This window comes from Polyergus mexicanus, unplaced genomic scaffold, assembly GCF_030449975.1.
Source record: "Polyergus mexicanus isolate NDT 795.1 unplaced genomic scaffold, iyPolMexi1.0 SCAF_1, whole genome shotgun sequence".
Classification (NCBI taxonomy): Eukaryota; Metazoa; Arthropoda; class Insecta; order Hymenoptera; family Formicidae; genus Polyergus; species Polyergus mexicanus.
In genome coordinates this window covers 4,079,172-4,095,303 of record NW_027223321.1, presented here as the reverse complement: position 1 = coordinate 4,095,303, position 16,132 = coordinate 4,079,172, and the positions used below count along the sequence as shown (strand labels likewise).

General features: G+C 33.2%; 3 protein-coding genes across 3 annotated transcripts; 1 reads left to right on the top strand and 2 right to left on the bottom strand.

Moving 5' to 3' along the window:
• Positions 1-497: 497 nt before the first annotated feature.
• Positions 498-1,861, bottom strand: LOC138932213 (uncharacterized). The gene is made up of 3 exons (XM_070293817.1): positions 1,762-1,861; positions 1,302-1,498; positions 498-1,107 (listed from the first exon to the last, which is right to left on the bottom strand). Exons 2-3 carry the CDS (start codon positions 1,335-1,337, stop codon positions 718-720), a joined length of 426 nt encoding a protein of 141 aa, XP_070149918.1. The 5' UTR covers positions 1,338-1,498; positions 1,762-1,861; the 3' UTR covers positions 498-717.
• Positions 1,862-1,921: 60 nt separating this feature from the next.
• Positions 1,922-11,680, bottom strand: LOC138932206 (uncharacterized). The gene is made up of 3 exons (XM_070293804.1): positions 11,531-11,680; positions 6,783-6,988; positions 1,922-4,025 (listed from the first exon to the last, which is right to left on the bottom strand). The coding sequence occupies exons 2-3, from the start codon at positions 6,961-6,963 to the stop codon at positions 3,307-3,309; spliced, it is 900 nt and encodes a 299-aa protein (XP_070149905.1). The 5' UTR covers positions 6,964-6,988; positions 11,531-11,680; the 3' UTR covers positions 1,922-3,306.
• Positions 11,681-11,705: 25 nt separating this feature from the next.
• Positions 11,706-16,079, top strand: LOC138932200 (meckelin). The gene is made up of 13 exons (XM_070293792.1): positions 11,706-11,982; positions 12,055-12,222; positions 12,319-12,620; positions 12,762-12,956; positions 13,025-13,276; positions 13,346-13,500; positions 13,570-13,735; positions 13,850-14,134; positions 14,271-14,738; positions 14,826-15,094; positions 15,171-15,351; positions 15,507-15,717; positions 15,788-16,079. The coding sequence occupies exons 1-13, from the start codon at positions 11,760-11,762 to the stop codon at positions 16,009-16,011; spliced, it is 3,099 nt and encodes a 1,032-aa protein (XP_070149893.1). The 5' UTR covers positions 11,706-11,759; the 3' UTR covers positions 16,012-16,079.
• The last annotated feature ends 53 nt before the right edge of the window (positions 16,080-16,132 follow it).

Below are 16,132 nucleotides of genomic sequence, written 5' to 3'. Positions count from 1 at the left end.
TTCGACACATACATTAATATAATTGCTTTTATTATATCGTATTTTTGCGATTCCACGAATTTTTATTAGATGCTTTCTATAAAATAATATTGACAATAATGTGTTGTAATTTAAATAAAATATATAACTGAGACCGGATAGAGATTGGCATTATATAAAATATACAGCATTGTAAACATTTCAAATGTTAAAAAAAATGCTTTTTCGAATCTTTATCGCGTTATTGTATCTTTCTTTTTAGCTGATACTTGATATAATTAATTTTATTTTTTCCAGCAGAAACTTTTAGATAAAATTATATAGGATTTGTATTTATTATCGCTTAGAATTATATATATAGAATAGAATTCCCAAATATTCTTTCGCATAGTTTTATATTTAATAAATATATTTAATATTTATTAAATATAATATTTATTAAATATTATGTTTATCAAGGATTATAACGAAAAATAACAAGTTGCTTTTACAGAATATTGTTTTGACAATATGACCAATTTTTCGTCGCAAAAAAAAAAAATACATTGTCCTTATACACTGTCATATCTTAAAACTTGTTTTCAGGATATCTATAATATATTTATATTAATATATTTCAGGATATCTAATATATATGTTGAAAAATATTCTTCAAATCCCACAAAAAAACTTTTCTCTAAAATCTTTTTTGAAAAATTTTAGACATATAATATATTCAATAAAGAGCACGCTCGGCTCTTAAAACGAAACACTTTTCTTCCTCTTTAACATTTTCCGTTTCATCGGCTGCATCGCGAGAGCTTCCAGCGGATTGCCAATTTCGCTGGTATCAATCAGCGAGTTGATTCTGCGCTGTCTGCCTGCTTGGCCAGCTTCTGGCTCCTCAACCGGTACTTTGGACCACTTCATCAGGAAGGTCTTGGGCTTCTTCGGTTGTTCCGGCACCAGCTCCATATTGGTGATCTTGCGCGTTCTGTCAAGTTTCTGGGTCAACAACATCTCCTGTTCGTCATTATCTTGATTGTTGAACTTTGTCGCGTGTCGCTGGAACATTATATCGGCTGCCTCCAGCGTGCTCTTGGCCTTTTCGATCTCAGCGTTTAGATCGATCACGTCAAAGATGCGATCCTGTAAGAAAGTAAGTCCTCCAGATATGGTAAAAATGTTCATAAAGTAAAGTAATTCATACTTCATTGGCCGATCTATAATTACATAGATATACGCACAATTATACGCTGCAGCCACTTTTTTAAATCTATTTTAAATTTTAATCTAATTTTGAATTGCAAATTATATTAATATATTATTTCGTTTAATTCAACCTGCATATCGCGTTTTTTGCGTCTCAATTCCGCCATATCTTCCTCAAATGCGGCAGCTGCGCGTTCCTTAAAACGTCGATGACTTATCACGAAATCGTCTTCGTAAGGATCTTCTTGAATGGGTCGACCACGTCCGTCGACCAGAAAATCCAGTTCATCATAAAAATTGTCATGATTTCCCGATAGATCACGGGAACCTAAAATGTTAGTGGATTCGTGTTAAGATATTATTATTATTATTATTATTAATAAATATATGTTTTACTTATAATAATTATCATCATTTATATGTGTAAAATTACCCCAGTTGTGTTATATATATAAACATACAGTTATACATTGTATATGACGATATATAAAAATTTTAATAAAGTTAGATGGATTTATATTAATTTATTGTTATATAATTTTCAAGAATCATATTTATCAATTTTTCTTCTTTCATAAAATAAATTCTTACCTGTAGTTTTTATGCAGCTAGTGAAAGGTCTGCATGCGGAAAAGAAAGGAAAAGAGATACACAAGAAGATACACAATATATAAAGGAGACATGAAAAAATTTGTAGTACACACACGTGTCACTCATTGTCTGTATATATACCAGTGCTCTTCTCGAAAAAGATTTTCAAACGAGATTTATTCATAAATAAGAAAGATGAAGTTTACATATATGTATATGTTGAATCTCTCCGGCAAAAGTTTTGTAGATTATGTCGCGCTTCTTTTGAAAACAGTGTTTTTAAAAATTTGCATTACAAAGTGTGTGCTCCCCAAATAATAACGGAAAATAATTCTCTGAAAACGGCAATGTTTCGGAGCAATTATGACAGTACGATTATTGTATTTATATAAGTATATTTAATATATGAGAATATTTTTTTGCAGATTTTCTAAAATGTATTTCTCTTTCATTAGGAACAATCAACATTTAAGCTCGTTCGAATCACAGATCGAGGAGCAGAAAAGCAAAAAATTATCACGATGCGAGGGATATCGATCGAAAATATATACATATTAAATATTGAGAGATACAGTTGACGCAACATCAATTAAACTCATCAATTAAACACATCAATTAAACTCATTCGTCGAATTTTATATAAAAATCATAATTAAATAGATAGAAACAACATGATTAAATAGATAAAAATCATAATTAATTAGATCATAATAAAAAGAATAAAAATAATCTAAATAAAAATAGAACTAGTAAATCTCAATTATAATAAAAAAAAAAAAATACTTTAATTGAATAAAAAATGATAGATTAAATATATTTTCAAAAGATATGCCTCGCATATTAACATATTAATACACTTATGATTATAGAGCTACGTGAAACGAACGTACGTATATCATGAAAGTATATGAGCACCAAGATACGTTATTATCAATTAAATACCATTAATATAGCTGACGTACGTTTCTTTCACGAACAAATTGACGACATTGTAATTGCATGATTGCCAACAACGCAAAGTGGTCGTTTTATATTTAATGGCATATACCATATATTGGAAAAGTTCTATATTCATATATTAAGTAAAGTACAATAATGTGTGTGTTTTACAACAAGTCGAGTTACAATCGTAATATTGAATTGTAACTGAAATAGACAAAAAGTTTAATTAAATTAAAAATATTATATGCAATATATGTATATATGCGGATATTCTAATAATTAAATAATTTAAAAATTGTATTTGACACATATGTTTCAATTATTTAAAGAACAATTTTAAACAAACAATAAAATTGTATTCTTGCATATTTTAGATTAAAATAAGAACATATAATGGGTCGAAAAGATTGCTTTTGTTTTAGCTACATTTTCCAAAAAATTAGCAATCTCTTTGCATGGTAACCGTGACAAACTTTATATTAAAATCGGATTTCTTTCTCTTCCACGGATCAGAAAACTTCAGAAGTCTTCGGAGTACAATATATCTATACAATTGTAAAACACCGTCGTGAAAACTAAAATAGATCGCAAAATTCTCCTCGTCTAGAAACTGACGTGCTTCTCCGACTTTTCGGCACTGCGTACCGACACCTTCTTACTGATGTTCGACAACGATTGTTGAACGACATCGGTATCGGGCATTGTTTCATTGACCAACGCCCTGAGAGCCGCCGTTCTGCGTTCCCTCTTGGCTTGCCTCTCGGCGATCTCATCCATCTCTGACTGAAGATCATGGAGGCGCGCCTTCGTCTGCTTGGCTCGGCTGGCGGCTGCGCTGGCCGGTATTAGATCGTCATCCTCGTTGACCAGCTTGGTCCACCTGGCGAACGTAGATTTACCCTCGTCGGCGCGATCGATCTCGTCGAAAAGCTTCGAGCGCTTCTTAAAACTGCTTTCGGCATCCTCGATCGCCGACTTGATGCCCTTCCTGGCAGTTATCGCGTTCTCCAGAAGATCGCTGGCGCTTCTTCTGGCCTGATTCGCGCTGGTTGCGGCCTCGAGCTCGTCTTCGACGTTCATCGCCGCCACTCGAGCTCGAAAACGGCGGGTCGTTGCCATCACGTCGTCCACGAACTCGTCGCCCATCCTGTGTCGCGCTGATATGCGTTGTCCACGGCTGTCGTAGACGGTGTCCTCGTCATCGAGGGCTAGCGGGGGGTCGGTCAAGAGCGGTAGTTGGGAAGCTCGGTTACGGGGGTCAAGGTCGAGGTCAGGGTCGCGGCCGAGGGAACCGGTCCGGGGACCGGAGAGGTCGTGCGTGCCTGCAAAAACCGATATCAGAAAAGAGCGTTGACTTGTGCGAGTGGAGATGGACGATAATGAGCGATGATGGACGATGGGCGATGATGGGCATGTCGCCGAGAAGTAATATCGATCGAAGTAGCGTCAACGATTTCAGATGGAAAATGATGAAAGTCAATTGATGAGAGATAGTGATGGATAGAGGAAGAAAAGATGGAGAATCTCGCAAGGTCGCTATTCAATCATGTTAGCTATAAATTGCGCATTTTAAAAATATATTAATAAATATGTCTCTATGTATCATCAAGATATATCATAAAATTTAAGTATTTTATTTTAATTGTACTCTTAGGATATAATGAATTATAACCAGTGATGGTATACTGAGGGAAGATGCAGGTAAAACAATATTTCATTCGAAATGTCTTTATTTAGAATATAATGTTTCACATTTTTTATATGCGATAAGTAAATATCGAGATATAAATCGTGTGACATAATCCAATTTTCTTTTTCTGCAAAATTAAAGATTTTTATTTCCAGCACTGGTTATAATTTAACTTAGAATTCTAATAAAAATATATCTTGACGTTAGATTCAACAGCAACAAAAATGCATTAATCGTAATAAAAGTTTGCAGTGACATAAAAATTATTAAAAAGATTAACAAGTTATTATGTTTTAAATTATATAAAATATGTAAAAAATAGATATTATAAGAAAGAGGAAACTTACATATGTTACCATATACTACGTGTAATAAAAAAAATTGTGCATTAGAAAATAATTTTATCTATTTAATTTTTGCAAATTACGCAAATATTATGCAAAATTGAAATTACATTGCTATTATCTGTGAAATTTTATTGGTTCGTAAAATTTTATATGAAACCAGCACCGTCTTTGTATCAATTACATTGCAATACTTCTCTGCTTACGATTCGTCTTTGGCCAAGTAAATTTTATACCGCGGGTTGCATGTATTTTTAGCATCGTTTGATCAAAAATAAATTCGGATGCGCATCGTATTAACAATCTGGCACATCTACAAAATCCCATTAATGTGTGTCTGACTATGTTAATAAACTAAGTTGCACCTAACGTCAAGCACAACACTCATCCTCATCCTCCGCGTTAGCCACCATCTGTGACTATTAGAAACATACAGGATGTTCCAAATAAGTAAAGTTATAGCAGGTAACATTACATTCGCGTTTTCTCTTGATAAAAAAATTAGAGATATCGTTTAATTATTTAAATTTTGTAAGATTATCAAATATTTAGATCTTTTATCTTGCTATTTTTAGATGTGGCAATTTTTTAGACATATAGAAGAATCTCTTCTGATACGTATTCTTAATTTTTAAACAATTCTTAACAATGCAAAGTAAAAAAAATAAATTAATCACGAATTAATTTTCACTAAAGAAAAAGACAAATTTTTCTAATGAAAAAATGCTGGTATACTCTTTCTTATTTCTTTTTCCTGGGACATCCTCGTAGGATCGAGACCCAGGAAGTCTGCTATTTCTCACAACCGATAATTTATTGATACTGATTTTTGCTCGCCTACGTAGGGACATAAATTTATTCGTCGGTAATTGGACGATAACTGCCAATTTTATTGCAGATGTATTACTCTAAAGAAGACATGTGAAATATCTTTCATAAATCACCTCACTGTGTCTGTGTCGATGTGAGACATGAGTATATGTTATTATGTGCATGCGTGTAAATGTCCGGAAATTAACGGCGAAGATCAAGTTTCACGATGTCAGAATCTGAATTGCGACTCGATTCTTGAGAAGCTGATCTCGTAAACGATCATCGCAGCAAGCGCAACGTATGTACAATAATCACACTAAAACTTTTCGCGCAAAGACACGTGTACTTAGGAAACAAAACGTTTATTCAAACAAAATGATACATCAAGATTAAAAGACTAACTATAGACGGCAGGCAAAACAATAAAGATCGATGCACGCAAAAGGATGACATCAAAATCTAGTCAAACCGTTAGAATGTGAAGACCTCGTTCGCTGATTACCAGGACAGCAAGCTTTAATCTTAATAATACTAAAGAAGAGACTGCGTCTAAGAAATATCTAACTATTTACATATCTCTCGTTACAATTCTTCATCATAATCTATTTTAATTTATCTACAATTTTCTTCTAATACAATAAGATTGGTTATTAATGCAGGAATAATGCTTGATCCATTTTGAATCCAATATGTAATTTATTTTTAATGTGTTGTGCTGTGAATATATATGTAATAAATATATGTTACACAAATTTAGAGAAAATCCTGCTAGAATTAAATGACGATATTTTGCTCTTTCCGGACCTATCTGGGAATATTAGATAAAATAATTTTTTTTTCTGTATTTGATATCTCTTTTTATTAATATAAATCTCATTTAACGATGACAAATCCTGGGCAACGATTCTCCATTCACATCCTAATTTCGAGCTCTGTATCACGATTCCTCTGATCAGAAAATTGATCGAGGATGATCGAGGCGATGTCAAGGCGAGTAATCACAATTGACAAATACCTCGTCGCAAAGTGGATCGATCATGCGAGTCGTGGAAGTCGGAACGAGAGATGGCAGGAAGGGGGAAGGGGATAAGAGTTTTTCTCTCAAGTATTTGATTTGCATAGCGAATATCTATTTAGCGCGAGCCTCATCGACAATCTCTCGAGGAGGATCTGGCAAGTCTTTTTTGCAACACTCCTTCAAAACCACTTCGGAAAACGACTGAACAGGTTACCGATGTCGCTACGGCGCGCCGCGATCTCGTCGGCTAGAGAGTTTCTCGGCTCCGAAAACAACGGCCGCGAGCTGTACTTCCGGTCTAGGTGGTCGACCATGGGCTTGTAATAGGACTCGCCCTTGTCGTAGTTGCTGCCGTAGATGAATGTGCGCGGCCTGCTAAGGATTGGCCTCGACATCTCGATTAGGCTGTCTTTCTGTTATCTGCAAATTAGATACACGTTGCGCTGTGATCTTTCGTATATAAAATTATGAGGGAAAAGGGATAAGATATAGGAAGAAAGAAGGAATATATATACGATATCTCTTCGGAACAACTCGAATTCCAGTCTCAATAGAACTCTTTAAATCATATTTTATAGCAAAACACGAGAAAGATTAAATGAAATAATTGCATATGATAATCGATAAAAAATTACGTTAAATTTTATTATTTTTAATTATTATATAATGAAATTATAATAAAAATTATATTAAGAATATAAAGTGCAGATTGTTTTTATAAGAAAAATGATATGTATATGTGTGTCTTTGGTTTTTGTGCAACAAAATAGTATTCAATATTCTATAAAAATATATAAATTGATATTTTCTTTATATATGTACTTTATCGTATCAAACATTCTTTTTATAAAATATTTTTTTGCAATTACTTTTTCTATTAAATCAATTATTTATAAAATACTCTAATTAATTATTATGTACCAAATGATTAATACGTATCACATTACATTTAGCCATATAAACTTTATACATACAATGATACATGTAGTCTGTTGATTTAATATCGACTAGGCATTGATATTTCGTGACAATATTGTTATTAATATAAGAGTTCTAATTCTAACATGTAAACGAATGTTTCGGTTATTGAAAATCAAACTCCGTTAGAGTAAGACACGTGATGACTCGAGAACCTCTCTTGTCGTTCTCCACGTGGCTTCCAAGAGACGCGGGCTATATTGCGTGTAACAAAAGTTCGGTGAATTCTCTCTTGATGATTTAAGTCGTCATCGTGGGCAAACTGGAGCGAGCGACTGTACCGCCGATCGAAAATAGCCCGTATCTAATTTGGTGCCCGTGAACTGAACTGGCACGGCGCACACGAGGCCCGGGCTAACACAGCTTCCCTGAATACAAGGCGTGAATCCCTGAGCGCCCACTCTTTCCTTCTTCAGAGCCGATTTTTGTGTCTGTATTCGCGGTAAAAAAAATCAGACATAATGACTCAAAGCGTGATTTTAATTATTGCATTTTCAGCCTTTAATTCTGAGATTACAGCTCAGAGCGGCAAGATCCACGAACTATTTACACTTGTTCTTGATTAAATTGATTTTTAATTGAAACAAACACACGATAACGTCGTCGTGTTATAAATTTTCAACTTATATTGAAAATTTATGTTCCTCGACCGCCTCCGCTGAGAGATCTTTCATTTAGAAATTATTTTTAAGTCGGTTGTAGCCTTATTGGAGCAAGAAATATATTATCGCGAATGTAGGCTAATGAGAGGGCTATGAGTCGATCGATTTATTTTTGTTGACTAAATTATCGAGGAGCTATATTAAGCAGAGAATTTCTTTGATATAACGATAAATAAATTAATATGTGTACATTTTTTTTTGTGTTCGAGTATTCGCTTATATATAAGCAAAGAGCTTAAAATTCTTACAATCCTAAAGAGTCAATTATACTAAACATTGATATTTAATGGAAAGTTCTTAATTACAATTAATTAAGATTAGCTTGCAGATTTCAGAAAAAAGATACAAGCTTAATAAATAAAATAGTTATCTAACAATAAGTATAAAATTTATATGATTTTTATTTTGATGCTGGCAAATTTTATTAGAATTAATCCGTGAAAATTTTCAAAGCTTTAATTTAGCATCTTCATAACACGACACGACAAAAACGCGATGATGATGAAACTCTTTTTTTGACAAATGATGATTCTTAGACACCGGCAGATTTATTCATCTATTACATGTACAATACACAAGGGGATGCGCATTATTGCTGGCTCGTGGATATCACGGATCATCGACACAAATATATCCAATAATAACGATCGTTCGAAATAACCATTACGTCTCGCGCGATACGTCAAAAATAAATTCGTAGCTCGGAATAAACAGTGAAAATGATATCTGCGCTGATGTATTCTTCCTCGGTGGAATAGGTTTTTCTGTCGAATTGCACGTGCCAAAAGACGACAAGCTATAGCCAGGCTTCTTTCAATTAGATTGTTAGCTCGATTTAATTGGCTTGTACGTGTCTGGCGTCCGTTCGCTAGAAAAGCAGCTATGATTTAGAACGTATCGACTCATTACTCAATCATTCGTTCATGCATCCTCGGTATCTTACTATACGCGATGTGTAACCGTCGTGTTTAAACGTTCCAAGTTGTACGATCATTCAGAAAAGTCACGTAATATATAAAAGTAATATCTATATATTCGAGAAAAAAAAAATTATCGATTTAAAAAATTATTTATTTAAAATTAATATTAAAAATAATAAGTATGTGATAATGATAATAAAATTAAGGAAATTGATATTATGGATGATTATACAATATTAAGGAAAACATATGGCATAAGATGCGCGATTAGTATTGCAAACGACCATATATAAATATGAAAATAGAAATAAATCGATTCGACCATGAGTACAAATTGACAATAAATTCTTAGATTTGATTAAAACTAATCAAATTTAATTACAATATTTAAGTATATAACTCGATATAAAAAAAAATGTGCAAAAACCGAAAAAAATTTTTGTATTGAACTAATATCGAAATACTGTGTTTATTATATATTTAAGTAATATAATATATATAATTAATATTTTTTAATTTGTAAAATTACACACTTAACAACTGAGTTTGTTAAAAATTCTCGGCATTTTCGATTAACAATAAGAATTACCATTACGCAAATAGTAGTAACGAAATTATGATGCTATTACTGACGCTATTACAACAATACGTGAAATATTTGGCTCACGCTATTAGTGGGAGCGAGCGATGAATTATCCCGGGATTCACTAAAACTCGCTTTACGCGATACCGTATAGAAAGCGTCAACGGCAGTGAAACAGATCAACGACAGGCCGGACATGCAAATGCGGTTATGAGTTATCGCGGCGTATAGGATATAATGCCAACTGTTTTAGAAGATTCTGACTCAGCAACCGCTAGATCCTGTAAATTATTCAATTCCCGAATTTTCGCTTAGACCGGTAGACTTAAATATATCGTCGCCAATTGCGCCGTCGTCTTCTTGTATCAATTTGCACAAGGTATCGGATGTCCGTATACACGTATATCTCATAGAGAAACGGAAGACTGCAAATGCAATAAGAATTTAATAGTCCCGAAAATAATTTTTAATAAAAAATATATTATAAATCTAACATTAATTTCTAGCTGCGATAAAGAATACTATAAACATGTAATGTAATGTTTTCATAATATTAAAGGCACAACTTTAAGCTAATATTTAATTCTTATTCAACAATGCTATTATATTTTATGATATTAAGTTAATAATGTTATCGTTATACGTTTTATGAGAATGAGTATGTAAATATCTTAATTAATAATCCGCGAACTATTAAATAACCAAGAATGGCAATTGATTAATAAATAATTATTAATATAATACTGTGCATATAATGCTTATTATCGCATTAATTATTACTTTACAATATATATGTGTATGTGTGTTATTAATTTCCTGAAATTTATATAAATTTTTTTGTGCGTTTTACAAATGGTTGTGTAAATCGAATTTTTAGCCAGTAGAAACGGCACTCATGGTGTCAGACCGCGTTAGTTCTCTCTCGTTGCATAAGTCCGCCAAATTTAGCTGGTACAGACGGCACTTAAAAACGATGATATCGATTACCAAATAATCCCTGTGTATATAATCGGCACTATAGTTTCGATAATAAGCATATAATAATATTGTATTTTGAATTTGTTAATATCATTTGGATTAATTATTAAATTAATTACACTATGTATTATTAATATATCATTTATACACTAGAAAACACATGAACCTTTTTAAAATTATATGAAAAAAATTTATTTTAATATTTTTAAAAAGTAGAAAATGTTAATGAGATTCGCAAAATATTGTAGTAATATTAAAAGTTGCCTGGTTAAATTGATTACATTCACGCGAGAATTATATATATTTTATTTGATCGATTGTTAAAGAAAAGAGGACGTTTCTTATATACATGCAGAAGATTAAATATATATAACTGCGGAGCATCTTAATCGCGTGATTATAATCTAGCAATCTTAATTATGATGGATGATGTCTTTCAGCACTCTATTAACGATGCCAGCTAATTAGGAACGTAAACGATGGCGTACGATGAATGCTGTTAATTTCGTTCACTATGCGAGTGATCAGAAAAATGATTAAAAAAAAATATATATTTTAATTTCAAGAATCTACACTAATTTTTAATAATACGAGATAAAAATACGTAAAAGAGAGAAAAAATCCACGTAAAAAAATCGTCCTAATATATATTTTATCGATGCAATACACTGTAATACGTGCAGATATTTGCGATAGATCTTCGCAATCGAGATCTGCGTTCGGGCACTATCGGCGATCTGTACACGTGATACATTCGTACGCGTGACAATTGATTGATAACGCGATCGATTCTTTTTCCTCGAGTCGAAAAATCGTGGCGCGAAAATCGGGACGCCCTTACCTAAAACGATCGTCACGAGATGTTATCCCTCAGGATGCTGTTTCCTCGAAAGTAGCGGCGCAACTCCCACATCGTCGTCGAGATGTTCGAATTATTTCCCACTCTCTCCGCGGCTCTCCCTACTTACCTCTATCCTCCTGGTAGTAATTCGGATTTGCGGTCGTGTAGCTGAAGAAGCTTCCCCCGGTAGGGAACCGACGCATAACGGGTGATCGATACTTACGTCGGCATGGTGACCGCGTGGCAAACAAATATGAATTACATCCAACGTAGTAGTCATCTGGTGTTGATTGCGATTATTTTCTCGACATTCGCGAACGCTTTCAATGTCAATCACGAGGTATTCGAGTACTGGAAACCGAATTCGTGTAAATACGATGAGTATTTTGATACCGTTTCCTTATCCTGCTCGCGATGCGACGCCAGTAAGAATCTCGAGCCAGCCGCGAATCGTAAGTTCATAAATTTTCTCGCGATTATTATATATTTATTATTTAATTTCCACGCGCTTTTCTCTCTATTAGGCTTGCGATGTGTGTGCGACAGGTTCAGCAGAACAATCGGTTTCGAGAGAGAGAACGGCAATCCTCTTTGCACCACCTGCGGCCCTAACATGACCGTGACCACCGATGGAGGAAATTGCATCCTGCGTGCAAATGCAACATGCAACTGTTCTTCGAACCAAATAAAATGTAATCTTAACAACTTTAGAATTTTTTTTTTTTGGTTATTTTATTGTTTATTTATCTAGCAAATAAATTTTATACTTTTTCTTCTATTATTTACAGTGGATAGAAATATTAATGGTGTGCTGCTGGATACTGTACTTTGTGTAACATGCGTCCAAGATACTTATCCATCTCCCGACTGTTCCAAATGTTTACCGTGCGACAATCGCAAATATAACGGTCACGTTAATTGCGTATGTTCAAGCGCAACGCACGTAAGATTACGAAATTATTGTCTACATAAGGATGACATCGCTGACTGGCCAGATATCAGAAACACATACTTGATGAAATTTCGAAGCGAAAGCGTAGACAGCTACTATCTGAGAAGTGAATTACAAATAGCAGTGCACCTATGCAAGGTACACGATACTTAAACTCTTTTTTAAAAATATTAAAATAATTATGATTATATTGCACATAATTAAAATATTATATATTTACAATAATAATATATATATAATTTTATAACACAATTAATCTTAATAATTTTTTTTTTTTAGAAAAAGGATAGAATGGCATGTGAACATTTGTCAAATATATGCGCCTTGACTCTTTATAGTGACGGTATAGCTTGCATGTTTTTCATGCATACTCCTATGGCGCCTGTATGGTTGTTTTATAGTAAACAGAACACTATAGCGATAATGAACAATACGAAAATATCCGAGAGATACAGCCTGAAGAAAGGGGATAATGTAAGATATAAAAATGTGCACGTATTCTACGATGTATGTATATCTCGAATTTTATTGTACACTTGTAGAGCAGCATCTTGGATTTCGCAGTTGCAAGATTTGCGTTGAACGGCGAGTTCTTATCTATGGGCAGGCCGACTCTGCCGTGTCAACTTTTGAGGAACGTGAGATTTGGTGTAAATTTCAAGAAAAAATGCAAGACCACCGCTGCAGAATTATTGAACGCACAAATGGAATTTCTGTCTCCTTATTTGATATTTAGAGAAGACAATAAATCTTTTATACATGCATTGCCCGTGATCGTTAAATCGGCGGATCAGGTAAAATTATGTGCATTACATATTAATAATACGAAATATAATAACGAAAGATTTTATGTTTCTTCGTAGAATATTAAGGAAGTTTTACGCCAGCAACTGGTGCGAAAATTTTTTTTAATCGACAATGTAAGCGGTTTCAAAGCATTACCAATATTTATGAACAGTAGATTCACGAAAGCGTCAGAACTCTCCGTGCTTCGATACATGAAATCTCTAACTATTTTGTAAGTGATTTTCACGGAAAGCACTTTTTAATACAAACAATCGAAAAATAAGAAAAATTCTTCTTTCAGAGTGAACGTTCAAAGTGGAAAAGATCATGGCAAAATATTTGCACCCTTTTTAATCGTGGAATATGATGAATTAACATCTCAAGATTTCCTCAACAATTCCGACATTCTAATAAATTACAAAGTTACATTTATATTAAAGGATAACGATATAGATTATAACATTGAGGTAAAAAAATCACAGCCGTTGAAAAAAATATTACATGCATTGTTCTATATTTTGTTCTATCTTTTTATATTAAAAACAATTTTTTTTTTTTTTTTTTTTTTTTTTTTTTTTTAGATAACTATTGGAGCGCTGACGGGAATAGCTTTGATATTTTCCAGCATCAGAGCTTGGAATTATTATAAATGGAATTACAATGGCAATCTCAGTATAGTAGTTTTATTATGGTTTTTGATCTGCGCTATGGGCGCGATTGGAAATATGATTACTTTTGTGTGTATCAGCGTGTGTGTATATCTATTTATCTTTTACAAAGGCCAAACTGTACCGTATATTCTACTCCCCGATGAAGACAGTGAGAAAAGAATCCAAACATACATTACTATAGCATTCAGTTTTAAAGTAAGTAACGCGATACTTTTATATATATGAAATTGATAAAGAAAATAAGACTCTACTATTCTGCATAGAAACAAAGAGTTTAATAAAATATATAATATTTTAAAAATATTAATCCCTGATTTTCTTTCAAACTTAGATTATAGAAATGATGGGATTCGTCTATCAGCATTGGGGTTTGAGCATATTTTTCATCGATTGGGAGCAACCGAGAACGATACATAACGAATCGAAGTATGATTCTCCGCATACCTCTTTACGGAAATTGTACTCCAATAGATTTCCGAGAAACGAAGGCAAGTCCTCGAGAATAACGTCAGATATAATCGCATCCAAGCGAAAGAGAAGATCGCATAAAACGAACAAAAACATAAGCCCGAGTGAAATAGCCAAGTCTTCTTCGATTGAGAAATACACACCGGATTTCTCTTCCGTCTGTTCGCTCGCGAGATCTCCCTTGCGGGAGGCAACCGAGCACAGTTATGTACATAATTTTCCGATCAGCGTTTGGAGAACATATTTCGTCGCGAACGAATGGTGCAAATTGCAAACGAGAAGAAAAATAAACGTGGCGTTGCAATCGATTTATACCCTGTGTATTTTACAGGTCGGAAATATAAACGTAGAACAACATTTTCATATTTGTCGTATAAAAGATTCGAGGAATGATACGCGCGTTCATGTATTATTTTAGATATTCAATATGGAATCGTGGATGCTGGCGGTACCGGAATCGACCGCCGTGAATAAATCTTCCGAAGCGGACAATAATTTTATCTTACAATATGCCGTTAGCATGTTTGTATACGCATTCGCATATTTCGTACAATGGTTAATCCGCGTTACGTTTTACGAAAGATATATCAGAAACAGACTTCAAAAGTTTGTAGATCTATGTTCGGTCGCAAACATTAGCGTATTTGTCTTGGCGCACAATTATTACGGTTTTTACATCCACGGAAGGTAATTTAAAAAAGAAAGACGTTTGCAAAATAAAATATGATGAAAAATGTAATCGATATTTGTTACTTTATGATAGATCAGTACATGGATTCGCGGATACTGATCTTCCTACTCTAATAAGCAATCTAAAAAAGGAGGAAGATAACTTGTGCGCACACAGAGGTCTGGTACCGGGTACAACTGATCAGACTTTTATAGTATCATTGACCCAGTCGTTTAAATCTTTGTATGATCAACTCATGAGACAAAAGGATAATGTACGTTCAAGATCGTTACACAATGTATTACTGAAAAAAAGACATGACAAAATTAAAGAAATTTTTATGTCGCTATATTTTTTTAAAGCAAGAATATATTATGCATTTTATAAATAATTATTATACATTTAATACCTATTAAAATTTTTTCACAGGGAAGCATAGGAACTTTAAAAGGGAATAATTCACCTTCTAAAAATTGGAAACAATTATCAGAAACGAGGTCAAAAGTAAGATTGTTCCTAATGCAATTTCTAGATCATTACTCGAAAAATGAGGATTATATAATTAAGGAACAACATATACTAGAGAAATTATGTGACATTCTTTTCGTGAATGCCAAAGATAAATCCGTCTTCTATATTGGTAATGCACAATCCCTGATGATAAAAAAAAATAAATATAATTATTATTTTTAAAGGCAATTTTATTGCAGATAACAATTATTCCTTCAACAAAGTGATACTTTATGGAAACGAATGGCTATTGGCGACATTCGAGATCACCATATTTGCCTTCTTTTTGGCAACGTATAATTCTTACAGTTTCGCCTGTATAATGACAGTTCTTGTATCACAACTATTCCTGATAGCTATCAAATGTAATGTTAAGAGAAATCTGTGCAACACATCATTACTAGATAAAAGATTTCTAATGTAACCATAAAAATTATATAAACAATATTGTTTATTTAAACAAATATCAACTACACACATTAAATATTACTTTCACAATTTATTTGTATAATGTATAACTCTAACACCCCTTTACAATGATATCT